Source organism: Larimichthys crocea, chromosome XVI (assembly GCF_000972845.2).
Source record: "Larimichthys crocea isolate SSNF chromosome XVI, L_crocea_2.0, whole genome shotgun sequence".
Classification (NCBI taxonomy): Eukaryota; Metazoa; Chordata; class Actinopteri; family Sciaenidae; genus Larimichthys; species Larimichthys crocea.
The window spans coordinates 14,592,857-14,619,593 of NC_040026.1; the positions used below are offsets into that span (position 1 = coordinate 14,592,857).

General features: G+C 41.2%; 2 protein-coding genes across 3 annotated transcripts; one reads left to right on the plus strand and one right to left on the minus strand.

Moving 5' to 3' along the window:
* LOC104920808 (neurotrypsin) lies at positions 1–26,722 on the plus strand. Its single transcript, XM_010733217.3, has 14 exons — positions 1–401; positions 5,770–5,812; positions 14,279–14,521; positions 15,653–15,791; positions 15,881–16,059; positions 16,312–16,459; positions 19,132–19,310; positions 19,701–19,842; positions 19,942–20,162; positions 21,378–21,519; positions 21,597–21,872; positions 22,514–22,636; positions 22,716–22,984; positions 23,815–26,722. Exons 1-14 carry the CDS (start codon positions 303–305, stop codon positions 24,369–24,371), a joined length of 2,760 nt encoding a protein of 919 aa, XP_010731519.2. The 5' UTR covers positions 1–302; the 3' UTR covers positions 24,372–26,722.
* On the minus strand, positions 8,925–12,477 carry LOC104920652 (E3 ubiquitin-protein ligase TRIM21). Of its 2 annotated transcripts, XM_010733022.3 has the most exons (3): positions 12,349–12,411; positions 11,727–11,860; positions 8,925–10,690 (listed from the first exon to the last, which is right to left on the minus strand). In XM_010733022.3, exon 3 carries the CDS (start codon positions 10,686–10,688, stop codon positions 8,991–8,993), a length of 1,698 nt encoding a protein of 565 aa, XP_010731324.3. In that variant the 5' UTR covers positions 10,689–10,690; positions 11,727–11,860; positions 12,349–12,411; the 3' UTR covers positions 8,925–8,990. The 2 variants fall into 2 exon arrangements, with proteins under 2 accessions (XP_010731324.3, XP_010731404.3); XM_010733102.3 differs by lacking the exon at positions 11,727–11,860 and having other exon boundaries at positions 12,349–12,477.
* Positions 26,723–26,737: the final 15 nt, after the last annotated feature.

Genomic DNA, 26,737 nt, shown 5'->3' on the forward strand with positions numbered 1-26,737 from the left:
TTTTTGCAGAGCTCAACACTATTTCACCCAGAATCGGATCTGTGTGTGTGTGTGTGTGTCTGTGTGTGCGTTTATAGTGCCGCACCCAGTCTTCTGTGCGTAAAAAACCTCCCACGTACATCATCATCAATACACACACACACACACACACACACACACACACACACACACACACACACACACACACACACACTCACACCACGTTTCTTCCAGCAGCGGGACGAGCGTGCGCAGGATAACGGTTCACCTCGCGGACAGGTTGGACACAGAGACATGGGAGTGGAGCGGCGGCTTTTCTGCCTATGACACGGACACACCGGGCGGGAAGGATGGCTCTAACCAGCCGGGAAATGTTGTGCTTGATCGGAACCGCCTGCCTCTGGCTGCCGTTGTTCGCCGAGGTACGTACTCCTGTCTTATGATGACGATGATTGATTTTTACAATGTGGCCTGATTTTTTTTTTTTTTTTTTTTCCAGTCCCGTGATAGTCACGCTTTGTTGACCTGAGCTACATTTTAATATAAAACAACTTATTTAGGTCGATAATTAGATTGATATCTTAATTTAGGGCAATGCAACCAACCTTTAAGCACTGACTCTAGTGTGTTTTCATGCTTCACAATAAACCCATTCATTCATTCAGGATGCATTTGAACAAAGCAGGTGCAGGTCGGGGCGTTAGAAGAGCATCAAGCACCTCTAATCTTCCTTTTAGCCAATTAATGGTGCCACCAAAGCGCAATTAAGCGGACACTATGTTGTCTCACGCACACATGCATGGTCTCAATCACAACCTCACCACCACCCTCCTCCTCCCTTTCCTCCTTCACCATCCTCCCTCCTTCTCCTCCTCCTCCTCCTCCTGCCCCCTAGGCGGGATATCATGAGAGGAACCCGTCGGTGGCGCCTCTGCCCCCGCTGTGTTGTAGGAATGAACCCTATACGCGCTGCTGAAGCTTGTCAGAGCAATTTAAGGCACGCTGAAGAGCAGGTGTTGTTGTCAGGTGTGGGTCAAAAAGGATCCTGAGTCTCAGCTGGAAGTCAGGTTCAGTAATGTATAGGACAGAAATTGGTCAGAAGTTCTTATTTCTTATGCTTCCTCTCAATTATGCTAAATCAACCTATTAATCATTAGATTCATTATTTTTCAGTGTGTGTTGTGCAGCATGTGAGCTGTGCAGCCTGTGTAGAAGTCATTAGTGGAGTACAGTGATGTACAGGATTTAATTAGACCCACTAACACTGGAAGCAGCCGTGCATGTAGCACAAATAGCACACTGCAGATGAGTTTTTCTCTTTTTTTCATTTCAACTCCATTAGATAAATCTTTTCATCAAGAGAATCCTGAGCGCGGGGAGCTATATAATTTTGTCAGGTAACATCAGAACAAAGATGTTCACAGGTAAACAGAAATTCCTCCAAGCAGTCCTCGGTACTCTGCCAACATTACTTTGTTGAAGACAGCTCCATGATAGGATTAAGTTTGCAACATGGCCGGATCTATCCTCCGAGTGTCCTGGGTGCCCACTCAGAGCCCTGCATACTGCTGGAAAAAGATCTTTAATAAACTGGCATAAATATTGTTGGTTTAAATGAAATGTCCTCAGCAACAACACACTGAAGCGTTTTCTGATCTGATGCATTTAACAGCAAGATGACAATCGAATCACTGCTGAAAGATCAGTAAGTTAGGGAGTAAGTGTTTATGCCTTTAAAACACAACACTGGCTGTCAGTTGGAAAGAGGAAACAAACACCTGCCTCCTTTTTTATTCATCCATCCACCTCCTCACTACACTGCACTGTAGTCATCGGATTGTTGAACGTATTGTTGCTTATCTCTTCTGCCATAATGAGAAAATGTGGGTGCCCTGGTAGCTTACCTGGTAGACAATGTGCCCCCATGAAGGCTCAGTAGGCTACCTACCGCAGTGACCTGGGTTTGATTCCCTGGTGGCCCTTTGCTGCATGTCGTCCCCTCACCCTCACCCTTACCTTCCTGTCAGTTTTCTGTTGCTTCTGTCAAATAAAGGCTCAAAAGATCCCCTAAAAAAATCAAATGAAAGAACGGAATGAGAAAATGTAGCCAAGTTATAAAATGAATGTTTATACTGAATGTATTTCTCAAAAGGTGCTTCATTTGTTTTCCAGACAATATCATATTATCATCTTATAACAGCTAATGCAATGACTCGCTTCAGGACTACTTTATGTTGAAGCACTCACAGTACAAACTTAGGGAACGATCATTAGGTCTTAGATGAATATTTTAAAAACCAAAAATGACTCAAAGCATAAGACAGGACATGTTTTACTGTAGTGCTTTTATCTCTGGTGTCCCACACTTTGTATATACAGTACGTATCACATCCTGATCTAGAGAAAACATTGCCAGGGAACATGATTAAGGCTGCATCTGGTAAAGTAGTACAGAAACATAATTTCTAGGAGAAGGAGTTGGTACCTCAGAGTTTAGACTCTGCACACCAGCATTTATAACATCATCTTAATAGAAACAACACAATCAGTTCACAAATCTACTGATTTGTTTGTGGAGCTGCAAAGCTTTCAGTTCAGCTTCGGCAAACTTACAATTTTATTTCTGTTTTTTTATTACAGGTTCCATCAATCAATAATGACAATAAGTTGCTGCCTTGTTATCATACTAGCTGTGTTGCAACAACCAACCCCCGATTGGAGTATAAACTGCTCCACAAAAGACTGTTTGCAGTCAAATGACCATACAAAAACTGTAAAATACATTCGAATAAATGTCAAAAACTATAATTTTACTGTGGGGTCATGGTGAAGTGACTCATGGTTTTGCAGATTAACACTGTTATTTTACAAAACTCATACAATGAGCCACATACTAATAATTACAGATAACCTTTGTCGTAAATTTACATGAATTTGTATGTAATTTTAGAAAGCAGAAAAATGCTGTGCAAATAATATATATATAAAAAAATAGAAATAACTATAACTTGTTATTTATTTATAACAGTATGATACTTGATTTACAGATAATGTCCGTTATTTTACAGAGTATTGTATACAATATTAAAAAACAGAAAACTACTGTTAACATTTTGTTATTTTCTGTGAATTTGGGATTTCTTTGTACAATGCATGTCATGAAGCTCATATGTAATGTTAGACAGCAGTTTAACCGGCGCAAATTGTGCTTTTACAGGTCTGGAGCCTGAGAAAAATAAAGTTAGCTGTAGACAAATGTTTTCCAAAACCTTTCCAGCAACAGCCAGTCAGGTTAAGACACATTTTTATCATTTAGGACTAAAAGCTTGGACTGCAAACATCACTTTGAAGCTATTTTCATCCTGCAGTAATGTGTTTTCACTCAGGGCAGAGATGCACTCTCTTGCTTCTCTATCTGCTGTCATATTCTGTCTGTCTGTGTGTGTGTGTGTGTATATTTGCATGGCCATGCACTGGACGCAGCTGTGCGAGCGTCATAACTGATTAGTGCCATAATCGAGCCGTGTGATTGATATGAATGGAGATATCAGCACCCATGTTCACAACCACAGGTCACCTGTTCCTGCTGTAATATCATTAGGCTGAGCAAAGCCTTCTGGGAGGTGTTTTGCATGTGTTTTTCACGCATGTGTGTGTGTTGTGGGTTGTTGGAGAGAGACAAATAGAGATCAGAAGTTACCTGTGTGAAGGTGAAATGTGTTTTATTCACAGCGACAGCACAGTGTGTGTTTGCGTGTGGTCTCTTCTTCTTCAAGGTGCCTCCCTGTGTAGAGGTGTGACCTGATTTCTGAAAATCAAACAAACACTCCTCTGTCAGATATCATCTGACACTGTGTAGTACTACTTCATCTGTGTGTGTGTGTTTATACCCTACTCTATCCTCTCATACCTAGGTGTCTTTTGTTTGATATATTTTTCTCCTTTGACTAGTAGTCCCTGCTGTTAATGATTAAAATGTGTGGAAATTGAGATAATACTCTGGTGACGTTTACAATATTAACCTCTTTGACTTGTCTTTGTTCTCTGGTTTATGGCTTTTTCCTGAGAGTATTTCATATTCCAGAGTAAGTAGAAACCTCTCAGAGTGCAAACACCTTCGACAAGGTTGAAGCAGAATACTGTAATGGAAAGTGTTCTGAATTTTTTACCCTCCTGTTTTTAAAAAATATACTTTTAAGGTTTTTTTGTCTGTTTTTTGTGAACAAAGAACAAATGAGGTCTGGGGCATTACATCACAGTCAGTGAGATGACAAATAAGAATAGAAGTCATAGACCATAACATAATTAAGATTAAAAATAAGAAAATATTAAAGTCTAGAAGGTTATAACAATCCCATTTTCCCAGTATTTATCATCCCTCTCCTTTTGTAGTCGAATGGTGAAAGTCATTTTCTCCATTAAGTGAATAGAGTTAATTATACAAATAGGAAGAGCCATGGTGGGAGCGTTCCTCTGGAGCATTTTGTAATCGTCAAAAGGTGTAAGCCTCTCCTACTGAGGCCTTTAGGAATATTTCTAAGGTAAACAAAGGTAAATGAGAAACCAGATCTCAGGTCCAGAGTCTCTGAGAACAAATGGCCCACTTCTTTTCAGAAAGGTTTAACATATGGGCACGATCAGTGTGAGCATAGTCTGCAGAAACCGATCCATGCTCCCTGAGACCCACTAATGTTGTATTTATGGTCAGATTCATCCTTTAAGTGACCATCAGATTAGTTTGATCACTGGGAGTTGATGTGTCTATGTCCATGTGTCCAATACTTCACACAGCCCCTTCACATTTATAGTGTATAGTATGTATACATATATTTTTAATTATATTTTGTTATATTTTATTCATATCACTCCAGTTTTACTTAAAATTGTATTGTATTGTATTTCTTCAGCTTATTTTTATCTTCTGTGTCTCGTGCTCTTATTCCTGAGCTGACCTCTTTTTCTCCTCCAACACATTTCATTGTACCGCTGACCCTGTGCTAACCTTCACACGACAAATAAAACTGAAAAATGACTCGAAACTGAAAGCAATTAAAATTTTGGAGGGGTGACTTCCTGATAGAAGCGAAAGCGTATGTGTTTTCCCAAAAGTGCTATTCACTAGCAGGGACCACACCATCGAGAAGATAGGTTTAAATGATTTATAAACAAAACGATAAGTTGTGAGTGAAGCGTGAACTCTTCGGTCTATTACTGCGTTGTGGGGAAGCTTCGGTGGGAAATCCTATAGAGAGCAGGATATAAGAGCGACATAGCAGGAGCGGGTTAGGAGGGTATTTTTAGGAATGTCGGAAGTGGCAGGTTGAGACCAAAACTGTTTTTTGTACCAGGCTGTAAACATGTTTATTTCTGCTGTGAAGTTAGACATTTTTTAACATGGGGACTTATGGAGACTCATTCTGTAGTCAGCCTCAAGTGGACGTTTGAGGAACTGCGGATTTTCACATTTCCATATCGGCTTCATTTTACAGCAACATAGGTTAGGTGTGGCCTTTCTACTGAAACTCTGCTAATAGCTTCAATATAAATATGGAGAGAAATAAAAACTAGCTTTTTTTTGTGTGTGACATTAAAGGTTGGTGATTTTTTATTATTTCACGGTTAAATCATTTGTTCCTGGGTCCAATACTCCACCTAAAACCAAATTTCAGTTGCAATATCTGCAAGTTTCATCGATCTTATGCAAATGAACAAACAGAAGATATAACCTCATAACCTCAGCAGTCAGCCTGTAGACTATCGACTAAATTTCTTCTCTCTTCCCGTCTGCAGGTGGTGCCTGAGGACAGTTACTTAAATGAGGTGCAGAACTCAGGTAAGTGGGAGGTGATACTCCTGTCTGTACACTCACAGTTATAAATAAAGCCTCACTCCATCCTGCCTCCCCTCCTCCTACACCATCTCTTCCCTTCTGCTCTATCTCTGTTTCCCTTCCAGTTTAACCCACATCCTGACTCAGACACTCATGACACCCCCCTGTTGACGTCTCTTCTTTCTTTTATCTAACCGCCTCAACCCTGCTGTCTTACCTCTCTCCTCTTCGCTCCGGGCCTGCATCCCTCTGCATCTAATTTACCCTCTTTTCTCAACATCCCTAAAAAGGCGGAGGATGGAGGCCATGATGGGGGGTGGGGCGGGAAACTCCTCCTTCAAAAGGCTCCTTTCCAGTGCTGAAATATCTGTGCTTTTACAGCCGGGCGCATGTTGACAGACAAGCGCAAATTAAACATACTTCTAATATACCTGCAAAACCAGCTACACCGGCTAGATCATGTGTAAACCACCTCCAGGCTCTGTAAATAGGATTAGCACCAAGGAAACAAGTTGATTTTCATAACAAGGATTCAGCAAATGTTGCACAAGATGTTTCCCGTGTTGAAACGTCTTCCTTCAGCTCTTCTTTGTTGATCAAATTGCATTTGCGTTGCATCAAGCTGCAATTGCGTGAAATAGTTAAAAACACAAAAACAATTCTCCCATATTCCATATTTATTATAATGTGTGTGTTTTGTGACAAAGATGCCGCACACCCAACCCCCTATACAGCAAGCCTCCGAGTGTGAACCGTGTCAAATACTCATTGTGGCTGGGAAATGGATTATGGGAGCAGGGAGACTGAGTGTTCCCATGGCGATGGGCAGAGTACTGTTGTCGTGGCAATGAGGAGGGTGTGAGCGGCGAGTGTTGTGTGCGTGTGTGCGTGTGTGTATGTCTGAGCGCTGCGGGTGTTGAGATGAATAAAAGAACATGAATGAAACGTAGAGGACAAGGGAGGGGGGAGGAAGTGAAATTTAAAAACGTGAATTTAAAGATGAAAATCAGACAAATCTTTCCTGCTGTCACTGACGATGGAAATGAGAGATATTACAGAGGTACACAGTGAACATATTGCCTGGTTTAGTTATGTAATGCATTTTTACTTAATTAAAATTTCATCAAGCTGGCTATAAAAGTTTTATTGCCATTACAGAGTATATACATCTTTAAAACATACTTGTCTGATTCATTTAGTTCATCATCAACACAAATGTACAGTTTAAACTACAGTGACACACACATAATAAATGAGAACACATAACATGATTTAAATGACATAAATATGTTGGATGATATAAATTTGCTAAAATATGACTTAATGCTGAAAAAAACAATTAAATGACGATTGCATATGCGATATGTAGTGTTTTGCTGCCTTTATTTCTATTACTTAAGCAAGTACAAGTGGTGAATCAAATTTTATTAATGTTAAATTTAAATTATTTGTCTTCAAAGATTTTCTCCTTTTAACATTCTGACCTGTCATAGTAGGAAAAGCACAGATGTCAATAATAACAATCATTAACTGAAGTGTGCCAGTAAGTCATGACAGTGACAGTGCAGCCACCAGCTAAATGGGATTCAGCAACATTAATTTTATTATTTAGATCATAGACTGTATAAAATATGGACATCATATCCGTGACGTCACCCACAGGTTTCTAAAGAGCTCACTACTAATCTAAAAAAAGGACAAAGACGTGGATCACCAGTGGACGTGAGGCGGGCTGGATGATGCCTGGATGCTCAAACAGACCTTCTGTAATAGCACAATATCAATCAAAGTGGCAATGCTCTTAATTATGCATAACTTTAAGTCTTAATATAATTTGAACCGGTGAGTTACATAAAAATTCAGACTCAGTACAGTTGTCATGAACGGGAAAATTAGCTAGAGATAAACTAAAAACTTTTTTTTGTACCAGGCTGTAAACATGTTTATTTCTGCTGTGAAGTTGGACATTTTAACATGAGGACTTATGGAGACTGACTCGTTCTGCAGCCAGCCTCGAGTGGACGTTTGAAGAACTGTAGTTTTTACTTCAGCACTGACTTCACTTTACAGCCACAGAGGTTGCTGCTTGGCTTGATTTAGATATGTAATTTTCTTACTCGGGGAAGTCAAAATGTCTTTCATTAGTGACTGCACGGCTCACTTCCGAGCAGCGGACCACCAACAGACTTAATGTCACCTCTGTCGTCATCACAAGTGCCTGAATAATGGAAGAGCACTTTGTGAAATTAAAGGACAGAAGAAGCGTGAGGCTGATATTTCATATGTAGTAGACACTTTTCAGGGCATACGTTTGGTCGTGTCAAACTGATTAATAACATTAATGACTCCTGCGTCACATTTAGTTGAGATAATTCGACTATTGTGTGTGCTCACTTACTGGAATGGAATGGAGCCATTGTTAATGTTATTAGCTACAGCTGTACTTGTCCTGCTTTGACAAGTCAAAATGTCCGCTGTGAAAAGGGTCTATTGTTGTTCTTACTGCATGACAACGTGACGTGACTAGTGTTCGTTCACAACACGCGTGTTGAGCTGAAACAATTGGTTGATTGACAGAAAATTAATTTAGAGCTATTTATATTATTTATTATTTATTTAAGGCACTTTTTAAGCATCATTTGCTTGTTCCAGCCTCTCAAATCTGAGGGTTTGATAGATGTCGGACTGCTGATCAGACAAAACATCTCTGGGAATTTTTTCAGCTATTTTCAGACTTCAATTTTATTGACAAAATATTATTATTAGACGCAGCCCCGTATGTGTGTTACATGTGTGTTTATACTTAGTTTCATTTTTTAAGAAGGGGAATTACACCGGTGTCGTCATTTTAACCTTGCGGCACTCTGCGTTCTGGGTTGTTCCCTTGAGCAAAGTCACAGAAAGTGTGCATGAAGGGCTCAAAATTAACACACTGGAGCTCGGTCATTGCCTCTAAAGACTTCTGCCTCTTGTGGTTGAAACATTTAATAATGTTTCCAGTTGCCAGTGTGTTTACATGTGCTGGGTTCACCTTCACACAGGTGTGTGGGATTAAACTACTGAAAAGATGCTTTACATAGTTTGTTATTTATAAAAACCTGCTCTTCCCAAACAGTTTTTTTTGCAATTAAACACATCTGATGTATTTTAGTAAGCAACCCACAAATCAGAGAGTCTCTGTTCACTCTCTACAACTGACAGGAACAATTATCATTGGCTCCAAGTTTGAACCGTATTCATTATCACAAGGATTAAAGTACGGATACAGTTCTTCAGTAAATAAACATTCAGTATACGAGTAAATAAGTGTTGTGGTCTGTATGTCATAGAAAGAAATTTGCCCTCCATCATAATCCACAAATACTCCGACCCGCTCCACTTTTCCCAAGTATACCGGCACGTTTGGAGAACTGAAGGTTTCAAACTTATCTTCGAGGAACCAGATGGCCCAGAGTCCACTGTGAGAACACCGAATAATTGTCCCTCTCCTCTGGACCGAGGCCTTGGCCATGCCCAGACACCATTCAGTCTTTTCACCCACAAACACTTCAAAATAAAGCTTACGTGATGAGAAGCCTCTCTCTCCCAGAACTGCGAGATGTTCGGTAAACATTTTTGGGTTCAGCATCTTGGTTCCCCACAAACCGGAACCCATGCTGTACCTCACCTGTTTCCTGTCATCAGATAAAATGAGCAGAGGGTGAGCTGTGTCAGGATCGAGCACGACGTCCACTTCATACTGCTGCATGTATCTCAGCGTCGCATCGTTTGACAGAAATGTGCCGTCGGAGAATCGCTTTATTTCCGTGTTCATCTTATTCAGCAGGATTTGCAGCTGAGACAGTGATTTGCTCAAAGATTTCTTCACTTGATGAATCTCCACGTTCCTGTTATAACTGAACGTGGACAAGTCCATCGTGTGTGGTAGGAGGGATGTGTTTGGGAAGCTCTGGAGAAAGCAAATCTCGTCTTTAGTCTGTTTTAGCTCCTGGAGCTTCATCATTGTCCTCTGCAGCTCGGTGATCTCCCGCTCCATACTGCTAATAAACCCATTTGCTTGATCTTCTGCTGCTTTTTGTTTCTCCTCCATCACCTTTACCAGCTCCGCCTGGCTCTTCTGAATCTCAGACACCAGCACCATCAAATCCTGCACGCTGTCTGCTATCACATCTTTGTTTTCCGTCTTGCTTTGTTTTACTGACTCCTTCATGGCTCGGACCTTCTGCAGCCTTTCCTGGATCATCTGACTTACTTTGGCCTCTGCTTCCCCCAGCATAGTCTTTGTCTCTGTGTACGCTCGTTTTACAGGAATGACATCGTGGTTCAAGTGGCGCGAACTGACGCAGATGTCACACAGCAAAGCGCTGTCGTTTCTGCAGAACAGTATCAGGAGTCTGGTATGCACCTTGCAAATCCGGTCCTCAAGACTTGCCAAGGGTTCAACCAGTGTGTGTCTCTTCAGTCCGGAAGCTCTATGATGAGGCTCCAGATGAATGTTGCAGTACGAAGTCAGACACTCCAGACAGGATTTGACTGCCTGTTCTTTGATGTCAGTGCAAATATCACACGGCACCGCACCACCAAAGCAGTGCACCGCCTGCTGCTGCCCTGAACTAAAGATGTGAGCCTCTGCCACTTGAAGTGACATGAACTGTGATGCAAGCCCTGAAATGAAAGTGTTGACCTTGAGATCTGGCCTCCTTTCAAATGTTTCCTTACAGATGGGACACTGACAGACCGGGTTGTCTGTCCAGTAGGTTGTGATACAGGACATGCAGAAGTTGTGTCCACATGGGGTGGAAACTGGCCGAGTGAACACATCCAGGCAGATGGGACAAAGAAACTGTTCCTCAGATAAGAGACTGTTGCTGGAAGCCATTTCTAAGAAACACATAAAAACAGTTTAATATTCACAAAATCACAACACAAAGCTGAGAGTCAAAGGTCGCTCTTTGTGAACACGAATTGCAAAAAATGATCTCATCAAAAGATCTGTTTAGTAGCTGTTTCAGAGCTTTTGATCATGTGACATGATCTAAATGAGCAGGAGCAGCAGTTTCCTGGGAATCGAGCACTTTAAAGGTTTCCTGTGAAGTTTTCTTTGACACGGAGTTTCTCTTCAACACATTTAGAACTGAAACAATTAGTCAGTCAACCAACAGAAACTATTTTGATAATCGCTTCATTTGTTTTCAGCAGAAACAGCAAAAAGTCACTGGCTCCATTTTCTCTTTTGTCAATATCTGCAACAATAAATATGTTTTTGAGTCTTTGGGCTGCTGGTTGAAACAAAAAAGCAATTTAAAGATGTCAGCTTGGGATTTGGAAAATGTTTGTTTTTCCGTGCTCCCAGCTTGCAGTTGTGTCTAATGCACATTTCTAAATTACCTCTAAACGTATGCATCAGGATCAGGTATCAAAATATTGTGACAGAAAAAGAAAAGCGGAGGATTATCATATGAAAATACTAAACAGTACTCGAGACCGGTCTCAAGACCACTTTTTGAAGGTCTCGGTCTCGTCTTCTAATTTACGCCATTTTTACTCGACCTTGTCTTGATCTCAAACAAAGAAGTCTCAGGACATTATTCCGAGACCTGTCAAGACAAGACACAGCTGTGGGGATATTTCTAAACTATGTATGAACATAATCACTGTACTTGGAGTCAAAACATCCAATAACTAATTTCTATTTTTAAATGTTATTAAATTTAAATTACATTTTTGTTTCGGTTAATAACTCTCGCCCGTCTGCATCCCTTCACATGCATTCAAAGACAGTGGCTGTCTGGGAGGAGATGTCCAACAAAACTTCTGCATAAAAATTGTAAATTCCTAAACCACAAAGAGTTAATCAGCAAGGCAGTACTCCAAAAGAAAAAACACAAAAACATTGGCTACATACAGTATCACCTACCTGAGTAGACTATATACTGCCTGGTCTTGGTCTTGATCTTAACCACTCAAAGTCTTGGTCTTGAAACACTTGAAATGGTCTCGGTTCAGGTGGTCTTGACTACAACACTGATAATAAAAACTTGTATTCTTGACCTATATTACAAAGCATATAGTACAAAGAGCAAAGAGAGTCACAAAGAGTTTTTTTTTTTTTTTTCATTTTACTTATACACATCCGCCTGAAAGCCTGCGTTCAAAGTTAATTATTGACCCTCATAAACAGCAGTTAAGGACACGTGAAAGCGAACAAATGAACTGTGTAATGAGTTTTTTTCCCCCCCTCCCCCAAGGTCAAGAACCAACTTTAAACCTTTAGCCAACAAAAAAAAAAGGACATCTGACTTCCACGAGAATCATGCAAACTCTTATCAGCTGATGAAGATCATGTGAAAGTTAAATGGACCTTGTGGTTAGATTCATTTCATAACTGGACAAAGCATTTGTTGAGGTGAAAGCAGCATTTGTTAACAAAAAGGCTCAAAAAGCATGTAAATATAAGCAAAACTACTATCTACACACACCACAGATTTCACTTCTTCTGTTTTATATAGTAAAGGTTTGACTGCGTCATGACTACTTACGTCTGCTGGTGCTGGTGCTGGTCTGCAGAGGAGTCAGAGTGAGAGCAGGGAGCTGGGGTTGTTTCCCAGGAAAGAAATCTACTTTCATTTTCCTTCCCGGGTCAGGTTTCTTAAAGGGACAGACCTGAATTTGTGTCTGAAGTCAAAGGTTTATTCTAGTGATGGCTGTTTTTAGGTCCAATGTCTGAGTGTGTTTTATATTATTTATTGTTTGAGGGTAGATTTCTGCTTTCCCCTTTCTGCTCTTCCTCTTATCTTCCTCCAAATTGGACCCAGTGTGTATATGTGTGTGTTTTTCTGTTTCTTTCTCAGTCACTAATGCAGCAAATCTGCGAGTGTGTATGTGTGTTATAGAGTGTAAGGTGGGAATGAGGGTTGCACCGCGTAGATAATGTTCCAGGACGGCCAAGCTGTGTGTGTGTCGAAGAGATAAGACTGCTGCCGGTTACTGAAGCACCTCTGCCATTAATCATAGTTTAGTAGTCGCTTGGCCTCAAACACCCTCAAAGTTTCAGTGTGTGCAGGGTAAGAAATCCTTAAGTGAAAGCAGCAACACCAAAGGGGGAAACACATAAAATAACATGGCTTGAGGCGATTTCTATACTTTAAGATCAGTTGATGAAGGAAACAAGAAAACAAAGAAAAAAATATAAAGAAATAATAAAGAAATAAAGAATTACAGTGCAGTGCAGCATATACCGTACACTTCCCTCTTTCGCTTTCCAGGTGTACGCAACATTTGTACACATCATATTCAGTCTATAAGCATAAAAGAAAGACAAAAAGTCTAAGTATAACACTCACTTCACCTTCCAAGTGTGTAGAAGAAACTATAGTGATTGCAAAACTTGCAAAAAAGCATGAAAGCTCCTATCGAGAGTTTGTCCATTTGTTTTGGCACTTTTACATTGGCTTTACTTCACAGCCACTTGGTCAGGATACAACATTGTTCTCTTTTCCAGCATTTATGTGTGAAAACGGCACATTAACAATGACTTCTACACTGAGCACAAATAGATTTCTATTTGAACATATGCAACAACATTTTTAGAGTAGCTGTGTGAAGTAGTCAGTACTCCTTGTTTCTTCACTTCACAGAGACTGGCGCTTGGTGCAAGCCTCAATTAGCTGCTACCATGGCTGTAGACTCGTAGTCCTGCTGGACATTTGCACAGTGAATGTGATTTTTGGATAATTCACAAGTGACAAACTTATGTACACTTGCCAACTTCTCAAATATATTTCAAAAGATCTAATTTACATGATAAACAAGCGTACTGAGCTTCTCTGTCTTGTCTGCAGCATAAAAAAAACCTTCAAACTTATCAAAAAGCCACTTTAATTAACTATTTTCACCTTTGAAGTTACCTTGCACCTCTAAGCATTAGTATGCCTGCTGCCTTTTTGTGCATCGCTCTGCTTGTCATGTTCTACAATATAATTCCTCGTCATTAATGCGCGATGTTGGTTTTTTAATAGGCTACAGTACGTAACCTGCTCTGCATTTTGTGGCCTAATTTTGCTCCACTTTGATGTCAGCACTTTCCCTCTCAGTCTGTCTAAGCTTCACAGACACAGTCCTCCTTCTCAGAGAAGATTACTGGAAGTGCCCAATTCATCGGCGTGTTACAAGTAATGGTGATTTAAAGTTACAGAAATTTCACCAGTCCAACACAGATCAGCGGGGGTAAAAGCGTTAAACAGGATCCTGCTGAGGCAGTGGACAGTGATAGGATTCATCCATGTAAGCTTTTATAATGGATAAAACGACTTATAATGTGACATGAATAAGAGCTATTCCACTCCTCTTTCCTCTTTTATTCACATTGTCCTCTCTGACCCAAATCCTCCTTTCATCTAAAACATCTTATTCTCCCATCTTCCTCAACATTTACTCACTCTCTCCCCTCCCCTCCTTCTCTTTGTGCAGTGCCTCTGTCCTGCTCTGAGGGATTCACAGAGTTGGGATACTACAACGGCACCGTGTCTCAGACGGATTCTGGCGCCCCCTGTCTGAAGTGGACTGAGTTTCCAGACTATGTCATGCAGTACCCAGGCCGAGGGCTGGGTGACCACAGCTACTGCAGGAACCCAGACCGAGAGTCTAACCCCTGGTGTTTCTTCAGACAAAACTCTGGAGCCATCGGATGGGCCTACTGCGACTGTCACCAGGGTACGACAATGGATCACCAGGATGTGATGGATCCAGGATCATTTATAATAATAATAACCCATTTTTACACCACAAAGTAGAACTGGGCCTGCAACAAATGATTATTGCTATAATCGTTAATCTGTTGACATCTTCTACAATCACTTAATTAATCAGTCCAGAAGTGGAAACCTCATGTTGTGAGATAAATAAATAAATAACAAAGATTTAATTTAGGTGATATTCTAGTTTTTCTTTGCATTTTTCTTGTGAGACACTCACAGGACAGACGGATCAGACTACCATCTATCAACTATTTGTAGACAAATTGTGGCAAGGGTGGTGCAAGCATACTTTCTTTAAGAGGTCACAGGTTAAAAGGTTGGGAGCTACTGCTATAAAATGTGAGGAGCCAAATGTCAACAATTCAAAACCAGATAATTTTTTTTACAATCAATATAAAACAGTCAATGTTTAGCATTTATGCCTCAGAACTGACTGGACTAATCAAACATTTTATATGAATAATATATCAAGTTCGTAGAGATGGATCCACAGAGAATTATAATGACCATTATCTGCAGTGAGAGTTTTAGTGTATTTTGGATCGTTGTGTTTGGTTTTCTGGCCTGAAAACTCTGCTGTTATCAACCCAATTCCAACAAATAAGCCATAAAAACCCACTGTACACTACCTGCTCAGCTCCACAGACAGTATAAATCCATAATGTCAACCAGAGGTTTCTGAAGAGCTGGGGGCCTTAATATGGGGGCTTATAGAGATTGACTTGTTCTGTAGCCAGCCTCAAATGGAGGAACTGCAGTTTTTGGCACTTCCACATAAGCTTCACTTCACATTAGCAAACAGCTAGTGAACACAGTGGAGCACAGCTGAAGACGCAGATCATTTCTTTAGCAGTAGGTGGAGACCAAAACGGAGCTAAAAGTGGATCTAGATTCATCGGGTCACGTGAAATGCAGCTTCAGATTAAAGCTAATACTGTTTGCCATAACAACTTTATAATATATGTTGTGTTTACAGCTTGTTCTGCTGCCACCATGTGGCCAAAAAATAAATAAAAAAAATCAATGAAATCACTTTCAAACAATATTTTTGTCAACATTAAACCATTGTCTCTCTGTGGGTTTTTAGGTGCAGCTCGTCTGGTTGGCAGCTCATCCTCAGGCAGTGGGCGTGTTGAGGTCTACCTGAACGGCCAGTGGGGAGCGGTGTGCGACTCCCACTGGTCAGACAGAGATGCCAGTGTGATCTGCAGGCAGCTGGGCCTGGGGTGAGAGAAAAAACAACCAGAACAAAAAGTTCTCCTTCTGTGCTGATGTTTCACAGCTTGTTCTCATTGTTTCTTTTCTATTTTAACAGTGACATTGGCACAGCGTTGCAGCACTCGCAGTTTGGCTCCGGCTCCGGCCTCTTCCACTATGAGCGCCTGGGTTGCCGTGGTGATGAGAACAGTCTGAGTAACTGCCGGAGCAGGACGTTCGTCACTGGTGACTGTAGCCATGGAAACGAGGCAGCAGTGGTGTGTGCGCCACCAGAAGGTCAGTGTGACTTCCAGAGTGTCATGGCAACCAGACCTGAATATTTCCACACACCTGAGAGACACAGAGTTATTTTTAATTTATTACAATTAATTTTTCTTTTATAGTTTTATAGTTTACTGTGTAGTTTCACTGTGTTGTAATATGTCATGCTCTTACTTTGTAGTGATAGTTTAGTAGTATCAGTTATGCTAATGAAGGAAGATGCTGGAGGGATGCTGTCTGACCTTATATTTCTACATCCTCTCTCAGGCAGTGGTCCTCCGCTGCGACTGGTCGGAGGCGAGGAAGACTTTGAAGGTCGTGTGGAGGTGTTTCACACAGGAAGGTGGGGCTCAGTCTGTGACGACCAGTGGGACGACAGAGATGCTGAGGTGGTGTGCAGACAGCTCGGTTTCGGGTATGTGCGTCAGGTTTTTTTTCTTTACAACTACTCATATGTGTGGTGACATTTGGTGACAGCCCTGAACTACGAGAGTTCACACATTAAATCACACTTGAAGGTGTGGAGGGGAATACTCTGTGTACGTCAGTATATATATATATATATATATATAATCATACTCTACTCACAGCTAATCTAAATTTAATCAAATGATAGTCGTACGAGTATTAAGAACACAATCAAACGTTCCCATCTTTTCAAAAAGTGTTTATTGCAGCTACAGATATGTAAACATACAGAGATGTTGAGGGGTGATGAGCAACACCGAGAACCTGCATATAGGTGTTAGGGTGGTGATGGTGGCACTGGAGGGCTCGCCAGATTGGGTTTGGAGTTGGATGATTGTGGAAGTGTGAGGCGTGTCATGTGTGTACAGTATATACAGTGCAGCTCAAGTTGTCTACCCGAAACTAGCTCGTAGGCGTCACACCAACTAGTTTAATAATAGATCAATCGTTGTCCAATGTGAATTTTTTCTGGTTTCTTTAGTGCTCTATGTCTTTGGGTTGTGGACAAAATAAGACATTACTGAAAATAATAGTTAGTTGCAGCATTAGCTTGTGTATTATATCATGCACTATTATATTTAATGAAGTGTTTAGGAGGAGCTCTCTCCTCTTTTCTTTGGAGGTTTAGTAAAACAGCTGCAGACTTGCTGTCATAGGGCTTTATTTTCCACTTTCACTTCCGCCTTGCCGGTCTAGGATGGCCCTCACAATGGAAAATCCTCCTCCACTCAACCACAGGTGCAAAAGACAATAGAGTGAAGGCCAGGCCTGTTAACTAAAGAGGTTGAGGGAACGTTGAGTCATTTGGATAAACAAAAAGGGCCACCTGTTGTGGTATTCTTACCAATCTCCTTAAAAGTTTCCGAAGCTCTTAAGTAAATAACGATCAGCAGGCTGGAGGAGTTTAGTGTCACGAGCACATGGGTGTTGAAGAAAAAGGAAGAAAATCTTTGGGTAAACCCTTTTCTTTAGGTTTCAATCTGTGCAGGTGTTTCCTCCTTGCATCCCCCGCAGCAGAGGTGTAACATCCCTGACAACTTTGAGTGTTAGTGATGAAGTTGTAGCCATGGACACGTTCCATGTTCAACATTAGGTTGTATTTCATTTCCTCAAACACTGTGGGACATCTCACCATCTGTGTTTCTAAATAATAGATGTTCTCACGCTGATGCACAGGTTCTCACACAGCTGCACGCAGACACCAGTTTTGACACTTTGACACTTGATAATGATTGAAAATGATTGTCTTCTTTAGGATGTGTGTCAAACATTTACACGCTCGCTACTATTTGTTTTTGTTGACTACGCTGGAAAGGAGTTGTAATTTTATTTATATAGCAAACAGAAGTTATCTCATGACACTTTCCATATAGAGCAAGTCTAGACTGTACTCATTATCATATTATCGACAGAGACCAAACAATTCTCACCATGAGCAAGCACTTGGGGAAAGTGCCAAAAAAAAAAGCTTCCTTTAAGAGGCAGAAACCTCAAGCAGAACCCGGCTCATTGGTCAGCAGCCATCTGTTGCAACCGGTCCAGTTAGATAAGTAGATTGTAATTAGAGCAAATCACATCTGAATGGATTTATGTAACTGCCCCTGAAGTTCATGATTAAAACTAATTTTAAGTACCAAGAGAAAACAAAACAATTAATACAAGATTTTTATTTTTTTCCCTTTTTCTTTAAATTCGAATGTGAAACAAATATAGTCGCAGTCCAACATCAGCTTCTCTTCGGTTATTCTATATTTTCTATACAGGAGCAGAAATGCATGGACCCACACAAACACACAAAAGTGCTTTTTGTAGCATTTCAGCATCAATAAATAATCGCCACATGAATGCTGTAACATCCACATATGAGATATTCATTATTTATACAGATGATTTTATTTTATTTTAGATACTTTAGATAGAGGTTTTTTTTTCCTCCTCGTTTTACTTCGGCAGGTATAAAATCAATACTGACCCAAAAAAGGTTGATTGTTTTTATCTAGATGGGATGGCAATAAACATTTTAACATCTGTTGATTCATTCATGATCTCCATATGATGTATCTAAACCACCATGAGTTTGATATTTGTGTTTTTTTGTGAAATATCTTGAAATCTATTTAGATAGATTGCCATGAAATGTTGTACAGTCCCTATCAGGATGAAATATAATCACTTTGATGATCTTTAGTTTTTCATTTAGCGCCAAAGTTAGATTTGTTAAGTATTTTGGTTTATCATTTAGACCCATGACATTCACATCGACCTCAGTACTTTCTGTTTACCGTGCCAAACAAAGATGGTAAAGAGGGGTACGTCTATCAAAACTCAGCATGTTAGCATGCATCTTATCAGGATGAAACTGCCATGGAGCAGGAGGTAATTTAGAAGAATTACCAGGTTACGTGACAACAAAATATTTGACAAATGTTTTTTATTTTTTATGGAATCAAATCACTCTTTAATTAATAATGAATGTTTCAGGAATGCTGTTGTTGTAAGAAGGTTGCTATCACGTTTAACCCTCAAGAATTCGTCATATCTGTAAAATCAGTATCAAGTCAAGTCACAACTTTTCCTCAAGGTGTTGAAAGACAAATTGTGTGTGTGTGTGTGTTGAAGGGGTGTAGCGAAGGCCTGGTCATGGGCTCATTTCGGTCAGGGTTCAGGCCCGATCCTGCTGGATGCTGTGAAGTGCACGGGAAACGAACTCTTCCTGGATCAGTGTCCCCATGGCGACTGGGAGCAGCACAACTGTGACCACATGGAGGATGCTGGGGTCTCTTGCAGCCCTTATACAGGTATGCACACACACACACACACACACACACACACACACACACGACTACTGTACACACTGAGAACCTTCAAGTGGCTATTTATAGTCTCTAAACATCAATAAATCATTACTGCATGAAGCAGCAACATCCTCTTTGTGACAAGCAGAAAGAGGATTTATGGGATCTGAGAAGTAACGTATCTACTGGAATGAAATAGTAGCTGCTATTCATCAAACTAAGATTAATAATTAATCTGGAAATGATGCATTAATGTTAATGGGAAATGTAGCATCTATAAAATCTTGTCTTACAGTTGCATAAAGGATTTTCTTTGGCGTCAAGTCAAGTGTGTTTAATCACATTAACAGTCCCGAAGGAGTTTACAGTGACCGCAATATGAAACTGTTTCAGATGGTGTGGTGCGTCTGGTCGGTGGAGACAATCCCTGGGAGGGTCGGGTTGAGGTTTTCCACAACGGTGACTGGGGAACGGTGTGTGACGATCACTGGTCCCAGCAGCATGCAGATGTGGTCTGCAGACAGCTCGGATACAGGTACACAAAGAGAGAAGTACACAGAATAAGAATTAGGTTTCTCTCTTTCTTGTTTCTTGGTGTCCTCACTACAAACTGGTTAATCTCCTCCACCTTCAGGGGTCATGCTGAGGTCGTCTCAGATGGGACGTTTGGCGAAGGCGTCGGTCTCATCCTCATGGACGACGTCCACTGTGAGGGATCCGAAACCTCCCTGCTGGACTGTCCACACGGGATCTGGGGACGGACTGACTGCTCGCACAGTGAGGATGTCGGTGTTCGCTGCAGGGGTCGATACAGCCAAGACACCAATGATGTGCCGGTTATCGCACCTTCCACAGGTGAGAGATGAGGATGAAGAAGGTTAATTCACCTCTTCATTACTTCATTTGATGTTATTCAGGGTAACTCCACCGAGAGGCCAATGCCGTCTTTTTCAGGAGCACCCTGTTCACCTGGAAGCTGCCCAGTACAATCTGTGTCACTGAGCAGCTCCACTGGAGCAGCTGGGAGCTTTTTGGCATCTCAGCATTAGTAATGAGAACGGGATTGTAATGAAACTCCTTCACCCAAAGTTTGGAAATAAAACCATCAATCTTTTAGTTGTAAGTTCCACAACTTTTAGGTATAAGTTTGTAGATAAAAAACATCAAACTTTAGAAAGATTGACCTCTACATTTTTGTTGATTTAATGAATTTGGTGTTTGTTTGTTTGTGCGACGGCCTGTAAAGCCTCATTTAGTTACCATGCACCACACCGTCCTTTAAATAAAAGCTTAAAAGCCAGCTGCCTTCTTATGTTGTCGTCGTCAGTTTAATCAGTTTTGCCTCAAAAGCACTTTGAAACTGCCTCTCGTACGAATTGTGACTTATAAATAAAAGTGCTTTTCCTCACAACGCCACAATTAGCGGAACTAGCCCCAGCTTTGATTATACGTCATTTGAGAACACAGCAGACTGCTGTGTTAGATTTTGAAGTTTCTTGTTAATTGGAAAGCAATTGCAGCAAGAACAAAGGAAGGAAGCAAGACACCGGCCAAGAAAACCCCAAAACAAAACAAAAAAAAAAACCCACAGGAGGGTATGATTGCACTGCACTGCAGAAGTTTGGTGCAACTGCAATTAATTTTGTACGGAAAGGGCAAGCTGTCCCTGCAGAGTGCTGGTCTAACGCCAGCTGCCTGCAAGCTATTTACTACACTTTAGTAAACCATTGCAGAAATCAGACAAAGAGTGAGAATCTATCTATCTATCTATCTATCTATCTATCTATCTATCTATCTGTGTGAACAGAGGTGTGTGTCTGTCCTAAGACTTTAAATGTCACATGTTGACAGCAGAGAGCATAAAGCAATGTTTACTGTCTCAGGACTCCACAGGTCCTGCGCCTCCTGTAGACACACAGTCCATTAGAATGAGAATAGAGGCTGCAGATGACATTTAACACTGTCATGTGGACATATATCTCGCACTCAGTGAGCGTAGACTGGAGGATGTAGATGCACCCACATGAATATGAATGAGAATTGTGTGGGTTTTTTCTTTTTCCTTGTCAGGTCCCCTGGTGCGTCTGGTGGGTGGCAGCAGCAGAAAGGAGGGTCGAGTCGAGGTGTATCTCCATGGTGACTGGGGAAGTATTTGTGATTCAGGCTGGAACGACCTGAATGCAGCCGTGGTGTGCAGGCAGCTTGGACACAGGTCTATAATTATATGCGTGCATAAAAGATAAAGTTACTTTTTTAAACACAAAAATTAACACGTTCCTCTCTCCTCAGTGGTGGAGCAGTAGCAGCAGGAGGATTTGGTCAGGGGAAAGGGCCCATTCACCTGGATCAGGTGAGGTGCACAGGGAAGGAGGAGTTCCTGGGTGAGTGTCCATCTCTGGGTCAGAGCATCCAGGGCTGCAGACGCAGGGTGGACGCAGGGGTGAAGTGTGATGTCACGCCAAAGGAGTCAGCCGTACAGCCCAAGCCTCAGGAGCTGAGCTGTGGACTGAGGAAGCTGGTGGAGGAAGGGAGCAAGAGGAACCAAGGGGAGGAAAACATGCTCAGGTACTTTGGACCTAATTTAGTGGAACTATATGCCCAAATCTGTCTTTGTGACTTAGGAAGTGACAATGAAGCCTTATCAGTGACATTTTAAAAGTGTGAATACTCTCTACACAATACAAAATGCAATAAAAGTAGTCAGGGTCAACTGGACTTGAAAATAATATCTAGATCTGAATATTTTGCCTAGGTGGGATCGTTGACCCGGCCATAGTTTCCACTTGGTTTGTTAGTGCTTATTGTTGTCAGAGACTGATGTCAGAGTCATTAAAGTCAACTAAGGTCTGGTGTAAATGATGGTCGTTCAGGTCACCTGTGCTCCGGTCGATGATGGTCGTTGGAGTCACATGAGGCCTCTTAGTTTAGTGGTACATGAGTGTTACTCACCATAACATATTGTGTGTACCACTGAGGTCTGTGTTAAAACACATGGTGCATTACTACTTTTTTTTTGTTTGTTTTTGTCCGTGTCCTCGATCTCTAGAGCATAAAACCAAAAGTATTTTACTGCATCAGTTTCTTTTTAGATAAGCAAAAGAAGTAAAGTATTGTCACCACAAGCAGCAACACAAAATGTCTTCAGAAATTCATAAAGATAAGAAAGAAGAAGTTTTCATTTGAGATCTTTTCCTGTTCTCTGTCAGGACCACGTGGCCGTGGCAGGTGTCAGTGTGGCTTCAGTCCCCAGAAGAAGATGGTGGTCCCCTCTGCAGCGGCACTCTGATCAGCCCTTGCTGGGCCCTGACGTCCGCATACTGTGTCAGCAGGTAAATCCTGATGCCGTATGACACCTTGAGCGGGACCTTGAAAATCATGAGTATAAATCCACGTTCTTCTCTATTCCAGGTTTGGCAGCGAGCCGTCCAACTATGTGGTCCGTGTTGGGGCCTCAGAGCAGACTCTCACCCCAGAGCAGGTGGTGGTTCACAGGAAGTTCAAGGGTCAGAGCGGAGGTCACGATCTGGCTTTGTTGAAGTTACCCAGCACCAAAGGTCACTGCCTGATCTTTGACCCCAACACAAATGCAGCATGCCTTCCTACTGCTGACACACCATCAGGGGGAAATACTCCATCTTCTTGTGTTGTCATGGTTACTGCTGGTTGGACAGGACCAGGTATGTGTTTTTCTGTCTAGTGTGAACTGTTCAAACATCACTGTTCAGAATGTACAAAACATGATTAATGACTTTAAGACTACTGAACAATTAATCAGTCTTAATTGTTCATTTAACGTGACCACAAAGGTTAGATTTTAGGTCATACTCTTTTTAACTTTAACTTTTACATTTTCATCGCTATGCCGAAGGCACACACCTTTACATAACTCCATTTTAGACATCAAGTTATGGATGGCAGAATATTTTCTACAGTTCATGTTTATTGGTACTGAAGCTCAGAGATAAAAACTAATTACGAAGATGCACGTTCCCGTGTGAACAAGTAAAAAACATGGGAGTTATCTTTGATTCAATGAACGCGACCCTTTCTCTCTCGAGCCAACACAGAGACGCTAATGCACGCCTTTATTACCTGCAGAATTGACTCCCGTAATGCTCTACTGGTCTCCTTCAATTACAGTTACTCCAAAACAAAAGCCGCCTGCTTCACAATCGATTTTAGAATCCTTTTAATGGTTTATAAAGCTCTTAATGATCTTAATCTCACCTATTTATCAGATTTGCTTTTAACCTATGAACCCTCCATAACCTTTATGTCTTCGGGTAGTGGCCTTTTAATTACTCCTAAAGTCCGAACAAAAACCCGAAGGTCCTCCCAGAAGACCTGAGTGCAGCAGATAATGTTCACATTTGTAGCATACCCAAGACTGATCTTTTTAGTTTATTGTGTGTTATACAAATAAAGTCTGATATCAGTTAATCACTTAATTGTTTCAGCATTTCTGACGTGCCTGTCCTTTCATCATCTCGTCTGTCCTATCTCCTAGACTCAGTTCTTGCATCCTGGGTCCCTCTGATGTCGTCATGGCAATGTAAGAAGCGCTATGGCGACAGCTTCTCCAGCCATGGCACCCTGTGTGCTGGAAGTCCTCCAGACACTAGCCTCCTCCATGGCGACAGTTGTCAAGGAAACTCTGGTGGCGGGCTGGTATGTCAGGGGGAGATGGGTCGTTGGGTCCTCACTGGGGTCGTCGCCGGGGGCTACGGCTGCAGCAACCCCTCCTCTCCATCGCTCTACACTCGAGTCAGCCGCTTCAGAAGCTGGATCGAAGAGGTCACCGGCACAGGACACACGACGACGCAAGAAGATGTGACGCATGTTGACAATGACCTAACACACACACACGAGGGCGAGGAAAAATACCTCCACGTGCACGGCAAGCCCAAACACACACACGATCAACAAGAAACAAATGAAATCAACGTCATCAAAAAAACACACACGCACACTCATCATTCACACACCAATCAGCACGGTAACGCACACACTAAAAGCACATACCATGAAGGGGATGTCGACACAAACACACAAATTCTGGTCTGATTGAGGCCGTGCCATTGGCTTACCATCTGTGCCATGTGACCGCCTAAGAAAAGGGGAGGAAGGAGAGTTAAAGGAATGCGTATCTAAGAGTTAAAAGAAAGATGCTCCTAACTTAAGTCAGTACAAACAGCCGTCTCTGTGCTCATTTCAAATCTGAACTCAGTGTTGTGAATTCCAAGTTTTTTGCTAATCGTCGGATGAGTACGGCTGTTGAGGCAGACTGTCCTGAGCTGCCATGATGACAGAGTGTGTGAGTGGTTTGTGGTGCTTAACATGCAAGTTAAAACGATGACTGATGGGTCGGTTTAAGGTTTATGTTGAGCCTGGCATGCTGATCAGGGCCTTTCACTGATAACTGAAAATCAAAAAATCAGCATGGCATGTATTTTAAGGACAATAGTGTTAGCTTCAAAATATTTGGGGAGATATTTCTGAGATGGTCACACAAGAATCTATGCTAAAAATTCACCTGTTAATGTGTGTCTTGTGTGCGAGCTGTTTAGTAACAAAACTAACCACCAGAACATCTAGAATAAAAAGGCTGATTGTATATCATCATCGTCCTTATATGATTAATAATATAGATAAACAACAAACTCCTGCATCAGGCGACGCTCGTCCCAAGTTACGTTTTGATAAAAATTCAGATGTGGGTGTGGATGTTGCTTTTTCAAACAGGGCTGTTGTCGTATACCTTTACTGGTGAAAGTGCTGTTTAGACCCAAGACTAAGCTATTTTACTGAGGACCATACCAGTGATTTTTCATCTCTGTCTACTGCTGACTATTATTATTAATCCATAAGTACATAATGAGGACGCTCACCTGTACAAAGGGGGGGTTGCAGTGTCCTTCCCAGAAGTGCAGCACATCTATACACATCTGTTCACTTAACCAGGAATAAACATATAATATATTAATATTAATAAACAGTATTAGATCAATTAACATTTAAAAAGAAGAACTTTTGGATTGCCAGGCAACATTCATAATTACAAATGATTTACAAAGCTTTGCTGCTTTTTAGAGACAGAACTAGACCTTATATATAAACCTTAGCATTAATTACTTATTAACATTTATAAAGGCAAGCTTTATATTAGAAAGTGAGGTGCTTCATTAGAGAGTTTTTCCACAACCTGGCAACCCAAAAATGTTAAAGGCAACAGCTGAGCTATGATTTATCAACCGTTAATGAAGTTTTTTTACCCACAGGATGTATAAAACCGATACATTAGTGTCGTACCTGTGGAGAAATTCTTTGCTTTCCTGGAAGTTGTTTGTTTCCATTGATTTCTCGAAGATGAAAATCAAATAGCAGACGCCTGAAACTAGCAGAATCCTTCATAATAAATGTAAAATCTGCATTTATTTTTCATCAAAGTTACTGTTTTGTTGTTGTTGAGCGGTGCCTGAGTGCATTCTTTGCAGATCAATTAAGCTGCAATACACCACAGCAGCAATAATGGGGGTGGAAATCTTGCAGACTTGGATGGATCGCTCAACTCAAGTAGGTTTTAAGAGTCTTTAATTGATTTCTATCCCAAAGGGAAAGCTATGGAAACATTGACCACCTGGAAAATATACACAAAAATTACTGAAACACTGCAGTCATATCAAGTGTACATAATTTGTTGTATGTGTAGTTAAGGAGCTAAAAAACAAAACAACTGGTATGGTCCTTTAAACTGTACAGGACAAATATCTCCTTTAAAGCCATCATTGGACTGTCGGGTCATAAAATATCCTTTTGTACTGATTCCAGCAGATGGCTCTAGATAGATAAATAGATAGATAGATAGCTTCTACTCCTGAGTTTAGATAGTATGTGTACTGCATTCATTCTTGACTGAATTAGATAGCCGAACTCTTGAAGTTAAATGTTGTCTGTTCTGTTGTACTCCGAGCAGATGTGTGATCTAACCAGAAGATGGCGACATTGCTCTATTTTCACAGGGCCGCCAGTTGTTGGATAACACGGCCCTGATGGTTCTTTTTATACTGTTGCTATAAGTGTACGGACTTGACTTGTGCTTTGATGTACTGTGAACCATTGTGTCGTGAAGCATCTTGTAACCTGCAACTGCTGTTTCTCCAACCTGGAACTGTCTGATGCCTGATCCTGTACATAAACTCAATCCTCTCACTGCTCATACCTTTAATGAAAATTGATGTTTTACCATGCAGATCGTGTAGGTTAGTGTAAATACTGTATGTCTAAGGCTGGATGGTGAGGAAACAGGGTAAAGTGTTCAAGGCCTACTTTACCTGTGTTAAAGCCATCAGCTGTTCCTCAGTGTAATGTGCTGAATCATGGTTGAGTATTAAAACATATACCTGGTGAGAACAAGCCTTCAGTGTTGGTGT